At 37.4% G+C, this 22774-nt stretch overlaps 2 protein-coding genes across 2 annotated transcripts in view; one reads left to right on the forward strand and one right to left on the reverse strand.

The window, feature by feature from the left end:
• Window positions 1–920: 920 nt before the first annotated feature.
• On the reverse strand, window positions 921–8132 carry LOC117303785 (core histone macro-H2A.1-like). The gene is made up of 8 exons (XM_033788141.1): window positions 7820–8132; window positions 6965–7154; window positions 6209–6374; window positions 5150–5200; window positions 4541–4631; window positions 3447–3536; window positions 2898–3072; window positions 921–1904 (listed from the first exon to the last, which is right to left on the reverse strand). Exons 1-8 carry the CDS (start codon window positions 7989–7991, stop codon window positions 1733–1735), a joined length of 1107 nt encoding a protein of 368 aa, XP_033644032.1. The 5' UTR covers window positions 7992–8132; the 3' UTR covers window positions 921–1732.
• A 983-nt stretch (window positions 8133–9115) lies between these two features.
• The window catches only part of LOC117303995, a 40275-nt gene continuing 26616 nt past the window's right edge, over window positions 9116–22774 (forward strand). Inside the window, exons 1-6 of the mRNA XM_033788467.1 lie at window positions 9116–9237; window positions 10849–10987; window positions 12374–12444; window positions 14754–14855; window positions 16136–16170; window positions 17696–17783. Of these exons, the coding sequence (XP_033644358.1) occupies window positions 10939–10987; window positions 12374–12444; window positions 14754–14855; window positions 16136–16170; window positions 17696–17783 (345 nt within the window). The 5' untranslated portion in view covers window positions 9116–9237; window positions 10849–10938. The remainder of the gene's footprint in view (window positions 9238–10848; window positions 10988–12373; window positions 12445–14753; window positions 14856–16135; window positions 16171–17695; window positions 17784–22774) is intronic.

Raw genomic sequence — 22774 nt, forward strand, 5'->3', positions numbered from 1 at the left:
ATTTGTTTCTTTGATAAAATAAATTCAGTAAAAAAAATTGATTAATACTCAAACAAACTTATTATCATTAAATTACCAGATAATATAATTATTTACTTCCTTTGTGAAAAATACAAATTTATTTTTAAAGGACAGGTTAATTAGGTAGAAACTTTTAAAGTTTCTGTAAAATTTGACACACTTTTGAATTACAGAACATAATTTTATATCCTAACACTATCTACCAACTAAATAGTCTTCACCAACAATCATTCCACCATAACGAACATCAATACAGGGTGATGTATATAACAACATTCACAAATGACGCCATTCCACAGCATTCTACAACCTCTTCTTTTACAACTTGCACAACGTTTTTATACTGTCTTTTTCCAAGATACCCATTAACCATTATTTGAGGACTTCGGAGCCATTCAGAATTGTCAATGCTAAACCATTTCCAATTTTACTCTAGTATTGTGACTTAATATAATACCACATTGTCATTTCTTCAATTATCAAAACAGTTAATAATTTTTCATGAAAAAGTATCTCTTTTAGTGGTTTGATAAAATGTCATGGTAAAATGTTTAATGCTTCATCCCATTCACACTGCTGATGAACACTGGAGTTTCAGTAAAAAATTATCGGTGTGGAAACTTTCCTAATGCTGTTATCAAATGTTCACCGCCAAATTTTAGATGATAAGTTGATTTGTGAGAAATAGAAACTCAACTAGTCCCCAAATTAAAAGTCCAAAGCTAATGGGATATGAACATTAGCTGGAGGTGGCAGATTCACAAAGGACACTATCAGAGGAAGTTTGTGCGCAGTTCGACATTTGGGGGATAAAATCTCCAGCCGTCGATTTCACAAAACTCTTCCTAACTTAAGACATAGGACGAGTCCCAGCCCTGCACTGTAGCATGTAAACCGTAAGATTAATCCTAAGTTAGGACGAGTTACTCGTCCTAACTCAAGATAAGATTAATCGTTTTGTGAAATCGACAGCAGGGAGACAGAATCTTGTGTCACATCTAACCGGCTTTGTGTTTATTCTAAAGGGTATTTGTTTTGTAAGTTGAAAATGCTTTCTGTATGCTTTCCCATAAAGACAGATACAAAGTAAATGTACACTTGAATTATAAGCAGTGCACTATATATAATGACAGCAAATATAGCAGATATCGGTGAACGAAGACAAATTTTAAAAACTACCTACAGCCAAAACTCCTTAATTCAACCATTTGAGGCTCCGAATTCTAAAGACTGTTGCCAAAAGTTGGACTCGAATCATTCCTCTTTAATAACATGTCCTAAAAATATCATCTCAATTCATACTTCACAATGATTACATGAGTTTAAGATTTTAACTTATTTTTTTGTTAAAATCTTCCGTCTTTATCAACACTATGAAAGTTACATTCTGCCTTATAGGCTAACTGTTCATTTGAATATTTATACCATTTGCATAAATATATATGTCAAAATAATTTATACCGTTTGCATAAATATAAATGTCAAAATCATTGTGAAAATTTATGGTGACTTAAAATAAAATGCTATGCTAAAAATCAAGATAGTAAAATTTTGGAACAAAATTCTTTTGGCGAAGTGACTGTTCCTTTTAAAGTTAAGGTTATAATAATAAAAAAGCAATAATTAGTTTTTTTTTAAGGTTATTGTAATAGAAATCTGAAAGAGTACAAATCTTCGCAACAGTCTATAGGATCAATAAAATTGTAAAATCTTAATTTTGATCGACCTCTAGTCGAGATAATTCTCTTGTATAGACGTCGATACTATCTTGATCGTAAAGCACAAAGAACACTTGCTTGAGTGACGAGGACATCACGGTCACAAAGTACTTACTAATTGTCTGCAGAATAGTCTCAGCCGCTGTCTGCTTCGGAAAACCGTTTCTGGAAGAAAAACAAGTTCATGTATATTTTAGGTCATTGCAGGCTTGTTTGCTTTGTTTTTGAATAGGGCAAGGGGGGCACCCAGGCATTTTCTCCTTGGTAAAGGCCACCCTGTGAGCATTTCAAGGGCACTAAGGGCAATGACTAGGGGGCATGGAGGCAATGGCGTTTGATGCCTCCCATCAGGGCCCAATTTCATAGAGCTGCTAAGCAAACAAATTTGCTTAGCATGATAAAAACAGGATTACCAACCAAATTTTGTGGCAACCAAAATTTGTGGCATGTTGCTTGTTACTGGTATTCAGGTGTTGTTTGCTTATCCTGAAAATCACGAGGAAATTTGGTTGGTAATCCTGTTTTTATCAAGGAAGAAATTGTCATGCTAAGCAAATTTTTGTGCTTAGCAGCTCTATGAAATTGGGCCCAGGCCTGCACCGTTGTCCATAGGTTATACTGCAGGATTTGCAGTTACAAGGTTGTGGGTTCGAATCCGGCCAAGTTATCGGTCATTTCACAATGACTAGAATGAGTATTGTCGTCTAGTTACTGAAGCACAACTTCTTGATTTGTGCAGTTCATAATCATAGATGTTAAACCAATGTTTGTATGAGACAGATTGGCTGTTGCCAGCTTTGTGTTTATATCCCTTTGTTGTGTAGCCTTAGCTTTTCCGATTCACATAGTTTTGGTTAAGACTAGGCGACTTTTCTTGTGTTTTCTGTATGCTGTTAGTGTTGAGAACTTTTATTTACACGATGCAGCTGCAAACTTTTGCAATAATTTAGCGTAATAGGAGATGCATCCCTGGCTGTTTGGTTACCCAATCGCCAAGCAGGGGACGACCAGCAGCGGAAGATCCGCATCGGAGTTATGCTGGTACCCTCTGCCGGCTGATCGGCTTTGCCGCTACAATAGCTTTACTCTTTCCAGGTCTTCATCTAAATTTATCACCTCTTTTATTTATTGCGTTTAACAAAATTGATTTGAACTCACCCTCCGCTCCCAATAGATGGCAGAGCAATTGAAGTCAGATTTTTCTCATCAGCGAGAACTAAGCAATTCTTCACACACTTTTCAAGATTGGATACAGCGTTAGAGCCACCCCAAGACGGACTGTGACAACTGATGACATACTTCGCTGGAAAGTTATGACCCTGACACATGGCAGCTACAAAAATACACAAAAGTGTAAAATGTATAAGAAATTATCCATGGAAACAAAAAATAAACAACAAATCAGTCAAGGTTTTTAAAAAAAAGACGTGAATGGCCACTGGAAAATGACCAAGGCACCGGTGGCATAATTAAGGGAGGGATATGGCCCCACCCCAAAATCTGAACTTTTGAGATAAGCATTAATGTGATACTGTTTTAAAAAAGATTTTTCCATTTACACACAGAGAATGTAGTTGTTTTAATACTCAAGTGAAATTATACAAAAAAAGAAAGGTAAAAGAAACGTGATGAAAACTACAGTTTTTATTGACTAAAGGTGCCTCACTAGAAAAAAAACGCTGCAATCTTGACACTTATAAGACATACCTCCAGCAACTTCAAGGTTTCCTTGGGCAGCCTTCAGTTTGTTGATTTCATCTCTAAACTCCTTGCCTCCTGCACTGTCTAAAGCAGATCCTGATAAGAAATATGAATGAGAGCAATAGGAGACTTTCCAACGCTAGGCGGCAGCAGACATACCGGGTAAATTCCCATTGTTTACGTAGTTCTGAACATGCGCATAATTCTGAGAACAATGGATTTACCCGGTAAGTCTGCTGCCCTCTATCGTCCCAGAAAGTCTCCCATTGTTTAATACATGGTTAACATTTGCTTACTTTTTCAGAAGTGAGAGTCATTGCTGACAACAAAAGTCTGATACAGGGATCCACAGTTAAGAGGGTATCAGGGCTGTATGCTTCGTTTTTGAAAGGGCAGGGGCACCAAGGCAATTTTCTCTTTGGCAAGGGCACCCTATGAGGAAATTGTAAATTTCTACTGCAGCATTTCACGGGCATCAAGGCAATGGCAAGGGGCAACGGAGGCAATCGCCTTCGTTGCCTCCGTGAAGTATCAGGCCTGGGGTATGTCGATTGTTGATATGATGGCATCAGGCCCGTACGCATTTTTGAAAAGCGCAAAGGCACCAAGGCATTCTCTTCTTGTTAAAGAGCACCCTATGAGGAAAGTGTGAACTTATACGTACACCTCCGTTGCATTTCTACCTTTTAGTAACCCCTGGGATTTAAATTTCACGTAGCATTTAGGATTAACGGTGTCCTCAGTACTAGAAAATTACGTCAAATAGCTGGATTTGTTTTTTAAATGTAGGAGAAATAACAGTTAGCTTTCGTCACCAGGCTGACTTATAAAGTCTGAATTCATCCCAAAATCATTCAGATAAAAGTCTAAAACTTCTCATGTCTGACTTTATGTACATCTTAGCATTACAAAGACACAGTCAAAGATCAAGATCAATCAATGGGGGGCAGTGATGCTGGTTTCGAGTGCCAGAATCCATTACTGATGCATTACAGTAGTTGCTAAGCAGCTGCTCAACAGCTTTATGATATTGACCCAGAGCCAGAGCTTGAGTCCAGTGCGCTTGACCACTCGCTCGGCCACAAAAATGAAATACATACCTACTTCACCACCTAAATAGAAGCTTGAGTTGGTCGGATGGACTACCGCATCAGCAACTATTTCAGCAATGTTGGACTGCACCACTGTCAACTATAGCAGAATTGTTGACAAACAAATATACTGTCAGTGGTGCCGTAAATCAAGTTGTTTAAATTTGTTGTGATGTATTTTGTAACTTTTAATGTATTTTTTTATTATAACGAATCCAACCGTATGTGGTTGCAAGTAAAATTGATCCTCATCCTTATCCTATACTATACGATTGGAAATGACCTAGTAGTGCTTGAACGGATACACACTGAAAATATGAATGTGGGATTGCAGTTAACATTATTGTTAAAGGGACGACCAATTCATACAAAATTAATGACCATAATAGTGTACTTGCAGCTGTTGGTTAACTATCCTCAGACCCATTTGTGAAAATACCACAACTTTTTTTGCTGTTTTCTTAGCAAGTAGACATTCATCTGAAACTCTCACAGTGACTTTTACTACATGTTTATAATTTTGCATGTAAATCATCATTAAATTGCAAAAAAAAAAACCTACGACCCCACCTTTAAGTACAGGAATTACACTGGCAAAACAGGAAGTTATCGACTAACCTTTTGTCCTAGAAAAAGTCTCTTCTCTGAAAGTACAGACTTCCCTGAGCCCTGTATACACAGAAACAAAACATTTCATAGTCAACGAATTACCAAAAAATGTTGAATATTGTGGCCAACCGGTTTAGAGCATCAGAATCAAGTTGTGGTTGCTGAGTCATCAGAGGGGGTTGGTTCGAATCCTGGTCATGACACTTGTGTCCTTGAACAAGAAACTTTACTATAATACCTTCTCTTCATCCAGGGGTCAATGGGTACCTGTGGTGGCAGATTCTGTTCTTGTGATTGATGAGCTTGGTGCGCTACATATTTGGCAGCACAGGCTGTGGGTGCATTCGATTAGCTTCCCTGGGTCGACCTCAGTACGTTCCAATAGCTTTGACGTCATTCCAGGGGCTCACCCGAGTCGGCCCCCAGTGCCCTGCTTGTGGAGTGGGTCACTTGGGGGTGACCCGAGGTGCATGCCGTCACCACGAGAGGGTGAGTGATCGTTCGAGTAGCTCTTGTCAGGGGCTCACCCGAGTGAGCACTGCGGGATCAACCCAGGGAAGCTTATCGAACGCACCCATTATTAAACTACCAAGGGAGCTGAGATGGTCTCAGGCATGAAATAAGGAGCAACAGCAAACAGCAAATTTTGCAAGATTTTAAGACAATGTACCCTTTAAATTCAAAGTGCATGTGACAATTCCCAATCCCCTCTATAGGTTTATCCAATCGCCAACGTGAAAGGATTTTGAACAGAAGTATTTCAGGGCCTGTCCCCAAACCCCTCCCCCCCGCCTCCCCCCCGAAAAAGGTCAAGGAACTTATGGAGTGACCATGAGAAAACAGTATGTTTGATGATTATCAAACTGCCGTAATGGTAAAACAGGCCTCGTGAAATAACCCACAGTACTAACAGCAAATGCCATGGTGCCCTGTGCTTTTGCTGTGGTGCCCTTTGCAAAGTTTCAATACTGTTAATGTTTTCTTCAATCAAGTGCCCCTTACACTAGAAAGACATCACCGTGCCCTTTAAGAGTGAAGTTAAAGGCCTGATAATAATAGCTGTCTTACCTTTCCTTTAGTCTTTGCTTGAGTTTTACCAACAACCTTCTTAGGTGTATTCTTTGTAGCTCCTTTCTTCGAGGTCGAGGGGGTATCTTTCTTTTGTGCGGCTGTCTTAACGACAGGCCTCTTGACTGGTGTAGGAGATGGTTGGGAATCATAGAACATCTTAGACCTGTCCAATAAAGTCATTTGAAACTTGATGAATCAAGAAAAAGGATACCATTTCTTGCTAGCATCCGGCGCCTTTGAATACCATTCCAGATACTGTGCGCCTTATAAATTTTATGTTATTATTATTATTACATTGGATTTGTTTCCGCAACTTTGACAGTTTTTGAACTTGTTTTAAAGGTTAAGAAGGTATTTTGTTTCTACTTCTATTATACAGTTTGAGACTTGCTTGGGTTTTTCTATTTGAGCACGAGATGACTGTTTAGGCTTGTGCTAATTAAAAAGTATTTTGATATCAACATAAACCATAAAAAAGTATTTTGTTTACACTAGTTTGAGACCAGTTCAGGTTTGTGCACTATTTAGACGGTATTTTGTTTTCTACTTCTCTAGTTTGAGATGTCCAGTGTGACACCTATTTTAGTAGTATTTTGTTTCTACTTCTGTGAAAACAGTTTGAGACTAGTGCAGGTTTGAAAACTATTTATTCGTATTTTGTTTTCTTTTCCTCTAATGAAGTTTGAGACTAGTTCAAACGTACAATTTCGAAGTTTTTCCAACTTCATTAAATATTTTCGTAATCAGCCTTACTTTGGTCCTCTCTTCTTGGCGAGCAACTCGGGGTGTATCTTTGGAAGTACCCCACCGCTAGCAATGGTCACATGACGTAGGAGTTGGTGTAGTTCCTCATCGTTGGCAATAGCAAGGAGAATGTGCCGAGGAGTGACGCGACCCCTTTTGTTGTCCCGTGCAGCGTTACCGGCAAGCTCCAATATTTCAGCTGAACCAAGGAAAACATACAAACACAACACGATAGTGAACCGTCATGATTCATAATTCGGAAAGATTTCTGTATCCTTCCAACTTGTTTAATAATTGCGATCAACGGGAACATCTCGTTTGAGTAATACAATTCTAGATACTGGCACCCTGCATAGAGCCAGGACCGACTTAGATAGGAAGATGGCCAACATGGGGCGTGATAGACAAGTTGGTAGAGCGCCGGTACGCTAATCCGGAGGTGGTTGGTTCAAGTCCCACTCCAGTAAATTTTTCGTTGTTCAAACTAAAACTGTGCATCAAACTTACATAGTCCGTTCCCCTTGTGGTTTATATAACTTGACACTACTAATTTCATAACTTATCAATGAAAAAGTGGTGGCAGGGATATTGAAAACGTTCTGATAAATAACTATTTTATTGTGTCCCTCAATTTTGTTTATAACATTTTAAGGTTCAATCAAATTTTATGTTCATTTATATTATTATTATAATATTTATAAAAACATTAAAAAATTAACAAGTATTTCAGAATAATGCCAAACAAAAGCAATGGGGAACATTACAACTGAGGCTCAGTTCACAATAATGTGAACATTAATATCGACAACAACGATTGAGATTTGACTTTTGAGGCTAGGTTCAGGAAATATAAATTGCACCTACCGGTTAAATACTCAATCACAGCTGCTAAGTAAACGGGTGCACCGGCTCCAATGCGCTGATGGTGGGTGCCGATACGGAGGTAGCGACACATCCGACCCACCGGAAAAAGCACCCCAGCCCTGGCCGACCTGGACAGCGATTTACCCCTCTTTTTACCACCTCGACCTGACATAGTGATGAAGTTGGATTTCTAAACGTGAAATTTGCAAGAAGTCGTGTGTCTACAGGAGGAAATAGCAAATCAAAATGAGGTTCCTTTTACGATGACAGTCTATTTCTTTCTCGTAAAATGATATAAATAGTAAACAGCAATGCATTGTGTATGGGGGAGTAGTATAGTACATGCACGAACATGTTCCCTTTAATTGTATAGCGCGCCTGTTCGACCGTAAATTAATGCACTTAAAAATAATGTGTAGAGGTCCACTGAAATTATTAATAAATTTATAGAGGCCTGGTAATAATGGAAAATACAATTTTCACAATTTTGCACAAAATCTAAATTTAATAAAAATGGTCAAGGTGGAAAACCTCCATGCATGAAAATGAACTGTTTCCTTGTACGTGTGCTAAAGTTTTTCAACTAAAATCCCCTGCAAGTGTGGGGAAAGACACTGCAAAGACCAGTCTTCTCACTTAGTGTAGCTCAACATTTTTATGCGTAAAATAACAAACCTGTGAAAATTTGAGCTCAATTGGTTGTCAAAGTTGCGAGATAATTATGGAAAAAACACCCTTTGTCACACGTAGTTGTGTGCTTTTTGGTTGATTTCGAGACCTCTTTGAAAACTATGTCACCTCAGAGGCACCGTTTCTCACAATGTTTTATACTATCAACCTCCCAAGTAAGGTTTTATGCTAAACATTATTTTGAGTAATTGCCAAACTGCCTATTGTTTTGGTGTCCCCCCCTTTTTTTGGGGGGGGGGGGTGGATGCCATTTAGGTTGGGTGTTTCTTGTGCATCTTTTTTAAATCTCAGAAGCAGTTGAACCTGATAGGTGATTGTGGGTTTTGTTTAATTTTCCTTGCTCTCCCATTTTCCCTTTCCAAGCAGTGAGGAAGAAAAAAAAAGAAATGATCGTCTTCCCTGTTCAGTGTGCAGGGCCCCCAACTTTTGTTAAATTTTGTTTCTTGCGTTTGATTTTTGATAATATGTCTGTGCTTATGGCTCTCCATACTTGATTCCAGGGTTCGACCCCGCCCACAAAAGCAAGCGTCACGCTATGACAGATTGGTACCCTCTCCAAGCGGTATTTAAACAGACTGTAATCACGTAGAGAGAGACTGGGTTTAGTTCGTATACAAAACCGGCATTCAGCTTGCCATTTCTATTGATTTCTTGTATTGTATTCAACTTCAAGCTGTAACTTGTCTTTTTTGACGTCGGTCCCAACTGTCATCTAATGTGTCATAAAGGTGAGTAAATATATGCATGCATTTCAGTCTTTCTTCAGGTCCCATGCACATCAGGAATGATTATTAGGCGATTATTATCTCTTTTTATCTCAGGTTTTATTAAACGGCGGAATAATAAACGAGTTAGACAAAAATGTTTGTTGTGAATGTTTCGCCATTGCCGCGGTACGGCGGTGTGTGTCGCGTGTATTGTTGTGGTGTGGTGGGGGAATCCACGGTCCGTGTGTGTGGGGGCGGGTGTCGTCATGGACGCGGCCAGCCGGTCTCCACCCGGTGCATGCATGCACTGACTTGCACTGCAAGCAGTGCACTGCTGACGTTGTGGATGTTGTAATGTTATGTTATTATGTTTCACTGTTCAATTATATTTATAACACCATTCATTTTTCATTTCAGATACATTTATTTAATGTCATTGTCAACAATCAACATCAATCAATTCACATCAAAATATACAAATCATTGTCATACTCTATTTTAGTTGCGACCGTCGGGAGGATGGAGGGTTACGATTATCGCAACTAACTCTATATAGTCATTACAACCATCTCTGTCCTTACTCTATGCTCTATGTTACAACAATGCCAAGATTCCAATAATAATATTTAAATTAGTGTTTGTAAATATTTTTACCTGGGTTCAATGTTATGGATAACTTTCCGTATGGTGCCACCACTTTTTACATTTTTTAAACGGGATATCTCAATCATTGAGGTATATTAGATACCATGATTATTTCATATCAAATGAAACCGTTGTACTTTACTCAGCTAAGTCCCCCCCCCCCCCCCCCCCCAAGAAAAAAACGGTCATTGCGCATGTTCCGTGCCAGCATGGAGGTGCCAGCAAATAGATTTGAAGCCTGAGGAATTCAGTATTATATGTTTTGTTAAGACAAACACAAACACACCCTACAACCGTGGGAAAATTTCAATAGAAAGATACGGCAGTCCCATTTGTTCAACTTGGTTGATAATATTTGTTGTTTTGTCTGTATACAGTATGATATAATGCAACCATCTGTTCTTCGACATGAATTCCAACTTCAATTTGTAAATTTGATAAGACGTGAATGTTAGGGCCTTGTCAAACAAGGCAACTTGTAACTTGGAGGCAACTAACTGCAGTGCATGCTACAGGATCATGATAGCACATGAATAATTTGTCAACAGTGTCAAATGTGAATGTCTAACAGGTACTTTTTGGAGATTCCCTCGAATTGGCTGTCTGTAAACTCCCCAGTGTCTCAGGATAAAGGAAAAAACTATTATTGTGCATGGCACTCATAGACAGAAACAGTTTGTCTGACTGGAATATTAAAACTTTTTTTATATTTAACAAATTAAGTTTTTTTGACATTTATTTTTCTTCCATTCTTCGATACACATTGTGGTCTTCAATTTCAAAGCTAGAGTTGTTTTTTTTACCACTAAATAGAAAACAAGTTATCGTCATAAGCGGGTAAAGAGAAAGAAATCCAATTATCCATTATCAAATTTCTAATTGTCTTTATTAAAAAATGTGACAAAGTGTTTGGCAAAAACTGCAAATAATTTGTTTTTAAAGTTACTTAAAATTGTGTAAACATTTTGTTTTTGTTTTTACTTTTAGTGTCGAGAAGTCTCCATAAAACAACAGCAAGAGGTGTAAGCTACGACTACTTCAGCAGTCCGCCATCTGCTGTGTTACCATGGAAACAGAATGGCCTGCAAAGACGATCATAATGAAGAAGGTGAAACAGAGTTCAAAGGTCAGTAAATTATCTTAAATTGCTAAAATAACAGTGAAAGATTTGGTCTTTTAGATTGCAGTAGGACATCTGGGATACAACATGTTTCTATTATTATTTACTTGATTCTTTAAAAAGAACAATACAAAATACCAGAAGAACAATACAAATAAGATAATTAGCCAATGACACATCAGGCCTGGAGTTTCAACTTTGAGAGAGCAAGGCCATTTTCATTTTTGCAAAGGGCCCTTCAATTGAAAAATATCAAAGTCTATGAAAAGCTTTTGAAGGGGCACCAAGCCCAAGGCAACAATTAGTCCACTATGCCTAGGCCTGTAATTCATAAAGTTGGCTCAATAACTGTGTCTTGAAAGCCTTTAACCCTGATGCACATTAAAGTAAACAAAATATCTCTAAAATGACTCGAACATGAAAGACAACATTAACAACTTATTTTGAAAAGTACACTAAAATAAATACAAAATCCAAAGACTGTTTACACAATCCAAATGCTAGACACAACCTTATCTGCTATTTTTAAATTGTGAAAAAAATACATATTCTGTTAATATTGGGTAAGTTTTGTGAACTTTTTCGGTAACGGCTTGCCCTTTAATCAGCACAGGGGTGCAAAGTGGGTGCATGGGTGACTTCCATAGTGCCTCAATTAGTAACACTGTAGGTAAATGACTCAGCTATCACCAGGTAGCGTGACCTTTTATGACCTCCCTGTAGTTGTTTTACGCATGTTCATGCCTGCACACCAGACGGCGCTCAATACCAAGTACTTGAGATTATGAGTGGAATGCGGGCAATCTGTTTCAAATTGAGGGAAGTATTTTATATGCTGTTACTTTCAATGGTTTGTGACTTCATTTCACTAATAGTTTTGAAGTAGAAATTCAGTACATTTGATAGTTACTCAGCGGTTGTGCACTCTAGACCAAGGGCTGCTTGCACCAAGGTATATATGTTTGAATTTTTAATTTACACTGTGTAAATGTAGGCCTACAATGTAATTAACACAAATAGGCCGGCATATTTGGTAATTGGTTTTAATTTCCTGTTAACTGTTTATTACATGGTTTGACGTAAGTACCGTCCCTGTACTCAGGAAAGAATGGCGACCAATCTTTATTGGCCGTTTGAAACTGGCAGAGTAGTGGATGCGCGGTCCTCGTCTTCGACTACGATTGCATAGAATAGTCGGGCTTTTGAAATCAAAAGTCATACCGAGTAAAAAGTCTCCTGAGGACCTTGATTCCATTCAGGGTTTCAACTTGGGTCGAGAATGTCAGATAATTTTGGAAAATCCTTTGGAGAGCCCTGCGAGTCAGTCTACTCGCCCATAAAGGCTTAAATAACGAACTGAAGTACATTATTTTCCTTTGTGTTCCTTTGCAGAGATAATGACCCAAAAGCAACCAAGTACACCAGTCAAAAAGGAAACTGACATCTTTGGAGTTCAACTGGAGGTATATTTTCATTACTGTTGACTTTGTACTCAAATCTATAAATCAATTCATAGTTATTTTAAAAACTACTTGAAAGTAACTGTCCGAGAAAATTGTTTGTATTACAGTTTAACAGTGCTCGAAAATTACACTAGTCGAGGCCAGTGATTTAACATTAGCATTGGGGTTACTAAAGACCAAACAAGTTTTTCAATCTAACAATAACACCTCAATGTGTAATATCTTTAGGAAAAAAACAAATTGTCGTCTCAAATGTGAACTTTGAGTCTGATCAATATCTTTCAATTCTATTGATTATTATCAAATAACAAGGATCTATATTGTGAGGCAGGGTTCAAACTTGGGGTAAAAGATCGCAGGGCTTGTAGAATTGTTTACCAGACTGGATTTTTTATTTTACTCTTGCCCAGAATCTTAAAGGCACTGGACACTGTCGGTAATTACTGAAAATAATTGATATTATTTAAAGGAACATGTTGCCTTGGATCGGACGAGTTGGTCTATAAAAAGCGTTTGTAACCGTTTTTTATAAAATGCATAATGGTTGGAAAGATGTTTTAAAAGTAGAATACAATGATCCAAACAAACTTGCCTCGAAATTGCGAGGTTTTCCTTTTACTGTGCGAACTAACACGGTCGGCCATCTATGGGAGTCAAAATTTTGACTCCCATAAATGGCCAACCATGTCAGTCGACTAGGTAAAAGGAAAACCGTGCAATTTCGAGGCATGTTTGTGTGGATCATTGTATTCTACTTTTACGACATCTTTCTACCCTTATGCATTTTATAACAAACGGTTACACTCGCTTTTCAAAGACCAACTCGACTGATCCAAGGCAACGTGTTCCTTTAAAAACTGACTTGGTTTACAATCAATGGAGAGATGTTGGTAGTATAAAACATTGCTACTGTTATTACATTGAACAAACTCTCTGATGAAATGTCAACATTTGAAGGTTATATTTTCTGTAAAAGCTACCAGGCCTAATACTGGTCATTGCCTTGGTGCCTTTAAAATACTCCAGTAGAAAGTAAGCTCATTTAGGGTGCCCTTTAAGGGTGGGCTATATATAAGAGGCATGGCCCATTAAAGCAACGCTTCTAGGCTGGGATGCCTTTACAAAACAATAGTAATATTTTATGACATTCCTTTAAAGATACTGGACACTATTGGTAATTGTCAAAGACTAGCCTTCACAGTTGGTGTATCTCAACATTACATAAAATAAAAAACATGTGAAAATTTGAGCTCAATCGGTCGTCAAAGTTGCGAGATAATAATGAAAGAAAAAATCACCCTATTGTCACACGAAGTTGTGTGCTTTCAGATGCTTGATTTCAAGACCTCAAATTCTAAATCTGAGGTCTTGAAATCAAATTCGTGGAAAATTACTTCTTTCTCAAAAACTACATTACTTCAGAGGGAGCCGTTTCTCACAATGTTTTATACCATCAACCTCTCCCCATTACTCGTTACCAAGATAGGTTTTTATGCTAACAATTATTTGAGTAATTACCGATAGTGTCCACGGCCTTTAAAGAGTGCTTAAGGATTTATCAGACATGAATTTCTGAAGAATACTGATTTCCTGTCTAATAATTGTTGCTAGGCAACAGCCTTCTCGGTGCAATTTTGACATTATGGTATACTGGGAATATTGGCTATACACCGTGACCAAATGGATAGCATCCAAGTATTGAGTAACTCTTTGCAGATTTCGTATTCGTCAAACTATTGTTCTTCATTGACATAGCAAATGTTAATGGCTACAAGTTACATTAAAGCTGCTACAATATTGGTTTTCAAATTGTTGTTGTTCAGAAAACTGGGCTGAGAAAATGTGTACCCCCTGATTTTGGCTGTGCTTAAAGGCAGTGGACACTATTTGTAATTACTCAAAATAATTATTAGCATAAAACCTTTCTTGGTGACGAGTAATGGGGAGAGGTTGATGGTATAAAACATTGTGAGAAACGGCACCCTCTGAAGTGCCATAGTTTTCGAGCAAGAAGTAATTTTCCACGAATTTGATTTTGAGACCTCAGATTTAGAACTTGAGGTCTCGAAATCAACCATCCAAACGCACACAACTTCGTGTGACAAGGGTGTTTTTTTCCTAATTAATATCTCGCAAGTTTCGATGACCAATTGAGCTCAAATTTTTCGCAGGTTCGTTATTTGATGCATATGTTGAGATACACCAACTGTGAAGGCTAGTCTTTGTCAATTACCAATAGTGTCTACTGCCTTTAAGGATTTGAATCTATTTGTTTACAAATGTTTATTTGTTTGTTTGTTGGTACTAAGGTGACAAGTCGGCTATTGGATGCAGAGGGTTTAAGACTTCATGTACTTCAGAGAGAGCTGAACAATAAGAAGAATGGTACACTAAGATCTCCTGAAAGTAGGGTGAGTAACTACCATAGGGCCATTCAGAATTGTTGATGTAAAAAAAAAAAAAAATATTTATTTTAATTGTAGGTGGTAGGGTCAAAAGAAAGAATTGAAAATTAAATTTAGAAATGTCCATGTACATTTTCTTTCTTTTTATTTGACAGAGGTTTAAAAAAAGTAACTGAAAATCAAAATTCATTTTTTGTTAAATTTCATGCTGAGCAAATTTGTGTGCTTAGCAGCTCTATGAAATTGGGCCCTGGTAAGCTCCATTCTGTGTTTTTCTTTCCAGTGAGAGGGTAATTGCATCCAGGAACCGTAAATAACATCTGGCATAGTTAATTCCAAAAGTCATACCGTCGTTATTAGAAACATCTTGAGCATTTCCTGTGTTGGGATGGTACTTTGTAACATGTTATACTTCCGGCTGTTTATGACTAATATTATTTATCTACCGTCAGATGCATACTGGACGCTGTAGTTGGGTTTACAAAATCAAAGGATGAAGACTGTCACAGTGTAATGTTTATTTGGGCATTTATTCACAAGTGTACAAACAATAAAGGCACTGAACATGTTTGGTGATTGTCAAAGACCAGTACTCTCATTTGGTGCATCCCAACATTGCATAAAATAACAAACCTGTGAAAATTTGGGATCAATTGGTCTTCGAAGTTGCAAGGAAATTAACGAGAAAAAAACACCCTTGTTACACAAATTTGTGTGCTTTCAGATGCCTGAGATAGGCTTCAGGCCTGATTCAAATATTTTTGTGAGAAGTTATACCTCTTGAAATCTCAAAAAACTATGTTACGTCAGAGGAAGTCATTTCTCACAATGTTTTACGCTAGCATTAGCTCTCCTTTGGTCCTGACTAAGTAAGTTTTTACAAAACATGAACAGTGCCTTTAAAAACATACATTCCAAAACCGTGGGATTCATAGAGAGCGAAAAAGTGAAAAAAACTGACAGTCGCCAAGTGTCAACAAAATCCAGAATAGACAAGAAAATACTAAACAATCAATGAACCAAAAAACAAGAAAGGCTGTTATGGTAGTAGGTGAGAAATTATATAGTTATACACAAACAAAAAAACACTATAAAATTAACCAAAAAAGGGCCTAACAAAACAGTGAGGAAAAAATGAGTCTGTAAAACAGAAAACCTAGGCATCAAAATTATTCTTAGGTTTCATTAAGAAAACTATTTTTCTCCTTCATCTCCATACTTTAATTTGTTATTCAAAGCAAAAACAGCCCACTAAGATTTCAGTTTGTTTGTTTTTCCTTCTTCAGCAAAAAGAATTTGAAAGGCAGAAAGAAGTTATTAGGTAAGTAACTTACATTGTACTATTACATAGAGTTATATATAAGAACTAGAGGGCGCACTGGTGATGCTTCTTGCACAAACGCGATGGGACCGCAACGAGACACGCGCGCCATTATGCATGCGCGTTGAATACGAAGTACACGTTGGAGTTTGTGTTTATTGAACGCTGATGCGATGCTGTTTTGTCAACTTACAAAATGGCTGCACAAACACACGCTAAGCAATGCCTGTTTGTTCAACTTAGAAAATGGCCACCTGCGCGCATGCCATGGCGCGTATATAGGCCAGTGCGCCCTCTAGTTCTTGTATATAACTCTATGTACCATTGTGAGAAAAAGAGTTATAATCCAAGAGTCTTGAAAACAGGCATTATAAAATCTTCCCACTGTGAAAAAAAAAACTCAATGGAAAATTCCTCGGGTGGAAGTTGAACCCACAACCCTCTTCAATGCTAGAGCTTGTCTATCACCTAGGCCAACTGAGCTGGCTCGTTGGCTAGAGCCATTTCAAATCATTTGTGTTAAGCAGCGGGTACTGCAACAATTTAGTAGATGCTAATTTTGCATCGGGTAAAGAATAAAGGCACAAACTCTGGATTTATTCAAACGCCTTCTCAAAACTTATTGTTTTAAGGTCTATATAGTTTTGTTTGTTTTTCTTTTTTGACTTTGTACAGCGCATTGGGACTCCGTGTGTAATGCGCTTTAAAAGAACGGTTTATTCCTATTATTATTATTATTATTATTAATTTATTTTGTTTTAACCCTTACATCGATGTATATTAAGCACTCTATTATACAAAGTGCATAATACACAATGCACAAGATTTACGGCTTTACCTCTCATCCCAAGGACATGTAAACATAAATCTTTGTTCAATTGTTTCAATTGTTCAATCTTAGTATCTAATCACAAATTCATTGCAAAAACTGTAAAGAAAACTTAAAGGCAGTGGACACTATTGGCAATTGTCAAAGACTAGCCTTCGCAGTTGGTGTATCTCAACATATGCATAAAATAACAAAATTTGAGCTCAATCGGTCATCGAACTTGCGAGATAATAATGAAAGAAACAACACCCTTGTCACACGAAGTTGTGTGCGTTTAGATGGTTGATTTCCAGACCTCAAGTACTAAATCTGAGGTTTTGAAATCAAATTCGTGGAAAATTACTTCTTTCTCAAAAACTATGGCACTTCAGAGGGAGCCGTTTCTCACAATGTTTTATACTATCAACCTCTCCCCATTACCTGTCACCAAGAAAGGTTTTATGCCAATAATTATTTTGAGTAATTACCAATAGTGTCCACTGCCTTTAAACTATTCTAAATGTTTGCAATATTTAATAAAAGTTTAACCCCAGAACTGCTATTTTTCCTTCAAACATCGAACGCTGATCTCTGTTCCAGTATTTTTGATATTTCTAAACAAGTCATCACACAAGGAGACAAAACAACCGTTAAGTTGACAGAAATTCCACGGTGTTTATTTCCATGACAATTGATATCTTCATTTTTTATCAACAGTCGTCTTCAGTTTCAACATGACATGCTTAAGAAGCAATACCACGAGGCTGCGATGGGAATGTTCAAAAGTAATCACCGATACTTTAAGGTAAGAATCCTACAAATTGTCTCAGTTGTTAAGATGAAACTCCCCGTCATGGGAACTTGTCTAACTCTGCGCCTTGAACACCCAGCAAGGTTTATTATTGTCATTATTATTATTAACTCCCGAAAGGGGATATAAACACCAAGCTGGCATAGCATGTCGTGTTCCTGGGGCTTTCTAGGAAAGGTAATACCATGTGACCATCTCTCAACCAGTTAAAAGGCAGAATCCTTATAAGGAGTGTTATGGCATCTACAAGCCGACAGTGATGCTATCGCATACCTTGTATTTTGTTGTAACATCAGTGCGCAAGAGATGCCACAGTACTTTTTAGTCTAAAAGGTTATCTCTCCTAGGGTTGGTCTATTGTTTTTTTTCAAGTTATCAGATCATACACAAAATGAAGACCTTTGAGGGGTTCGCTTTGAGGGATTTGCACTATATTATTGACCGAGACCATTTAAAGGCAGTGGACACTATTGGTAATTACTCAAAATAATTATTAGCATAAAACCTTTCTTGGTGACGAGTAATGGGGAGAGGTTGGTGGTATAAAACATTGTGAGAATCGGCTCCCTCTGAAATGCCATAGTTTTCGAGAAAGAAGTAATTTTCCTCGAATTTGATTTCGAGACCTCAGATTTAGAATTTGAGGTCTCAAAATCAACCGTCTAAACGCACACAACTTCGTGTGACAATGGTGTTTTTTTTGTCATTATTATCTCGCAACTTCGATGACCAATTGATCTCAAATTTTAACAGGTTTGTTATTTTATGCATATATTGAGATACACCAAGTGAGAAGACTAATAATTACCAATAGTGTCAACTGCCTTTAAAGGCAGTGGTTATACTTTTGGTAATTGTCAAAGACCAGTGTCCTCACTTGGTGTATCCCAATCTGTGAAAATTTGGGCTCGATTAGAGTTGCATGAAAATAGTGAAAGTGAAAGTAAAAGGCACCGTTGCACAGAATTGAGAGCTTCTAGATGCCTGAGAAAGGCTTCATAGATTCAAATTTGTAATATAGAATTGAAACAAACCTTAGGTTTGAATAACAAAACATAAACAATCCTTTTAAAGGGAAGGTACATGTTTGGTAATTACTCAAACAAAATATTAACTTAAAAACTGACTTGGTAACGAGCATTGGAGAGCTGTTGATAGTGTAGAACATTGTGATAAACGACTCCCTCTGAAGTAGCATAGATTTTGAGAAAGAGGTAATTTCTCACTGAAATATTAAAAGACTTCTAGCTAAGTTTTTTTTGTTCATATCTGAAAGCACACAATTTCGTCCAACAAGGGTGTTTTTTTTCCATCATCTTCTCGCAACTTCAAAAACCAATTGAGCCCAAATTTTCACAGGCTTGTTATTTTATGGTTCTGATTGGATACACCAAGTGAGAACACTGGTCTTTGACAATTACCAAACGTGTACAGTGCCTTTAAGCCTAACTAGAAGAAGAAAAAAAGCTTTAAAAAACAAAACAACTTGTACTTTCAAAGTAACCTCGTCTTTGCTCTCTATCACTTAATATAATAAAATAATACCTGGACCAGACAGGAAAAGGAGTGTGAAACGAGACTATATCACATGGAGTGACTCATGAATATGTAGATTAGCTCTGTCAGGGGATGTGAAGCAGTCCTCAAAGGTCTGACCAATCAAGTGTCTAGCAGTGACTCACCTGCCAATCAAATCACTTCAGGCGCCAGCTCTTAGCCAATCAGCATTGTGTTTATATGACTCTACCAGACAGGAGGAAAATAACCAATCACATGGCTTTTTTGTTCACCATTGTGAAGGGCATGTTTAAAGTCACTGCTATTACCAAGAGGTAACATATTGTCCTCAGCCAATAGTTTGACCCAAACAAAGATAAAAGTTCACTATTTTGCATATCTTTGAGTCACTGTGACTGGTGATTGATGTGGTACTCGGGGGAAACAGTGTCGTTGTTGGCTTTTTAAGTATGATATGTGTTTATATCTACATCTTACAAACTGTGTGCAACAAGAAGGTTGTAATTTCCTGAAGAAAATTCAGTTCCGGGAAGTGAGGGCTTGATTTTTCCTATCGCACCATGATGGCAGCACATATTTTTTTAATGTTTGTTAAACGACCAAAGAAATCAAGGAAAATCCCGGGAGACTCTACCAAGGTAGGCTTGCAATTGAACTGTTTGTTGTATGTGTGTTTTATATTGATTGTAAACGAGTTCAAAATGGACATCGGCTGTGGATTTTGTTTAAACAGAACTCTGGGAAGAACTGAGTGTACTGTGCTTAGTTGACAGGTGTGAGGGTAGAAACAAATTATATTCTATTCTGTCTTCTTTATTCCCAATGCAAAAGTTACATATTATATCAATGTGTAGACCATTATGCACAGCATCAGAGGCTAGTCGTTTTGATGAAGTACCCGTGAATTACTCAGCACACTGGTCGAAAAAAATTGAGCCGCATATAATAAGCTCAGATTTCAATTTGGAAGAAGCCAGAATTCAAGCTTATTTTATCAAATTCACTTATGAGGCCAGAAATAAAAATAAGAAAAGTTTTTTTTGGTAGTTTGTTTATAACTCGATTGTGGATGCATTTGATTGTTTGCAGGGGTAGCTAAAAGTTTATGCATGTTATTTAGAATGCATGTTATTGATACACTGAAGAAGAAACATTTTCCTCACTTTTTGGTTGTCAAACTTGTTATAAGCCAGATTAAACTAATTTGATATTTTTTGTTATAAATATCCAACTGTAATTGTATTAATTGTACCGATAAGCACCTGTTTCAATGTCTGTAATAATTTTTTGCAGTCTTTTATACTTAATACAAAGATTTGTGGTTGTGACTTTAGACCCTGTCTTGGCTTGGTGACACAAGACCCTGGGAAACTGCGCATATTTATAAGACACTGTACATATTCATAAGATGACATACCTTGGGATGCCCATTGGGAAACTACATATTAATTAGATGACATCTTAACACTCTGGGAAACTCTACATTTTCATAAGATGACTTAAAGACCCTGGCAATATTTAAATATGAATAAGGAGACATATCAAGATCCTGGGAACCATACATATTCATAAGATGACATACCCTAAGAAACTGTATACATATATTCATAAGATGATTTTTATGACCCTGGGAAACTCTACAAGTTCATAAGATGACATTCAGACGTCAATGCACATTGTAGCTCATAATGAGCTGGTAACATGACGAGTGAGTCACAAGATTCACTCCCTGTATGTAGGTGTCTAAAGTCTGGGATGTCAGGAAGTGTACTTCTGACTGGCGATCCCTCCTGGAGTTCCTTCTAGTGCCATAGACTCTTGACATGACATACTTTCAGTTGATCAACTCTCGGCAATTTCCAGTACACACATTTAGTCGACCCATGATTGACTTTAGTAACATTGCACATGCACAGTGATGTACATTGTTTGGAAGTCAACCACCGGACTCACACTTCCATAAGCCTTTTTGAGGTATGGTGGACGTGATATATGCATGATATTCTCATACAAATATTGTATACGGTTTATAATTTGCACATATCAAGAAATTGTGATTCAGTTACTATCTGGTAATAGTTAGAAAGCAAGACAGTTTTTTTCAGAACTGAGAAGTCTCCCGAACCTCCGATTATCTACTCCGCGGCAGTAGAATAAAGCAAGACAGTTCTCTAAGAACAAACTCTACCTGGCAAGTAGATACACACATGGTGTTACCGCAAACCAATGATACAGTTACTAGTTGACAACCTTTAATCTAGTCATCGTGAAATCAGGGGTTAGCTCAATATGATTTCTTGAATCCACAACCTTGTGATTGCAAGTCCTACAGTCTAACCACTGGACCACAATGAACATCTTTGAAAAGGTTCTTGCTCCTTCTGTTTGTTGTTCAAGCACAGACAGTATTTGGGTGAAATCAGATAATGACTAAGTTTTCACTGAAGGGGCTGTTGTGTATCGTATGGGAATTCATGTTATAAGAAACTTGGACAACCTCCAGGAACCTGTTGCTTCTAATGCTCATTGTTTAAATGATACGTTTTCCCATGAGCTGTCGTCTTGGCTTTGCAAGGAATGATCTATCATGGTTAAGAGCAGTGTACCCCTTTGGCAATTACTAAAAAAATAATACCATAAAAACGTACTTTGGAAGAAGAGCTGCAGCTGTTGATGAGGGGTGGATTTCACAAAGAGTTAAGATAGTCTTATCTCGAGTTAGGAAAAGTTACTTGTCCTAACTTAGGACTAGCACACAGTTTTAAAAACTACATAGGACTAGTCTTAAGTTCTTAGTGAAATCGACCCCAGGTCAAATATTTTGAGAAACACTTCCCTTGTTAGGAATGTGGTTTTGGCGAAAGGGATTTATACAAAATTGAGTTTGAGAAATGTTTTTGAGATTGTATACCAAACACAGAATATTCTTCTTGTGTGAAACATTCTAGATTTTTGGCGATTTATCTTAAAATTGCTACCATCGTTTGAAATAAAATATTCACAGGTTAGTTTCATTGTGTATAATTACATTTGTATAGGATTAAACGGTTCAAAAAAAGTAATCTTTGCCTTTTAAAGGCAGTGGACACTATTGGTAATTACTCAAAAAGTTATTATCATAAAACCTTTCTTGATTACGAGTAATGGGGAGAGGATGATAGTATAAAACATTGTGAGAAACAGCTCCCTCTTTTCGAGAAAGAAGTAATTTTCCACGAATTTGATTTCGAAACCTCAGATTTAGAATTTGAGGTCTCGAAATCAAGCATCTGAAAGCACACAACTTCGTGTGACAAGGGTGTTTTTTTCTTTCATTATTATCTCGCAACTTCGATGACCAATTGAGCTCAAACTTTCACAGGTTTGTTATTTAATGCATGTGTTGAGATACACCAAGTGTGAAAACTAGTCTTTGACAATTACCAATAGTGTCCAGTGTCTTTAAAACCTTGTTGATATCTTGGGTT

The sequence above is a fragment of the Asterias rubens genome, chromosome 20, assembly GCF_902459465.1.
Source record: "Asterias rubens chromosome 20, eAstRub1.3, whole genome shotgun sequence".
Taxonomy (NCBI): Eukaryota; Metazoa; Echinodermata; class Asteroidea; order Forcipulatida; family Asteriidae; genus Asterias; species Asterias rubens.

Excerpts from the sequence above, each read along its gene's own strand:
- LOC117303785 (XM_033788141.1), bottom strand. The coding sequence starts at position 7,991 with ATGTCAGGTCGAGGTGGTAAAAAGAGGGGTAAATCGCTGTCCAGGTCG. Across the intron at positions 4,632-5,149 it reads GACTTTTTCTAGGACAAAAG|TTGACAGTGGTGCAGTCCAA; the intron begins GTTAGTCGATAA and ends ATTCTGCTATAG. Across the intron at positions 1,905-2,897 it reads CCATCTATTGGGAGCGGAGG|AAACGGTTTTCCGAAGCAGA; the intron begins GTGAGTTCAAAT and ends TTTTTCTTCCAG.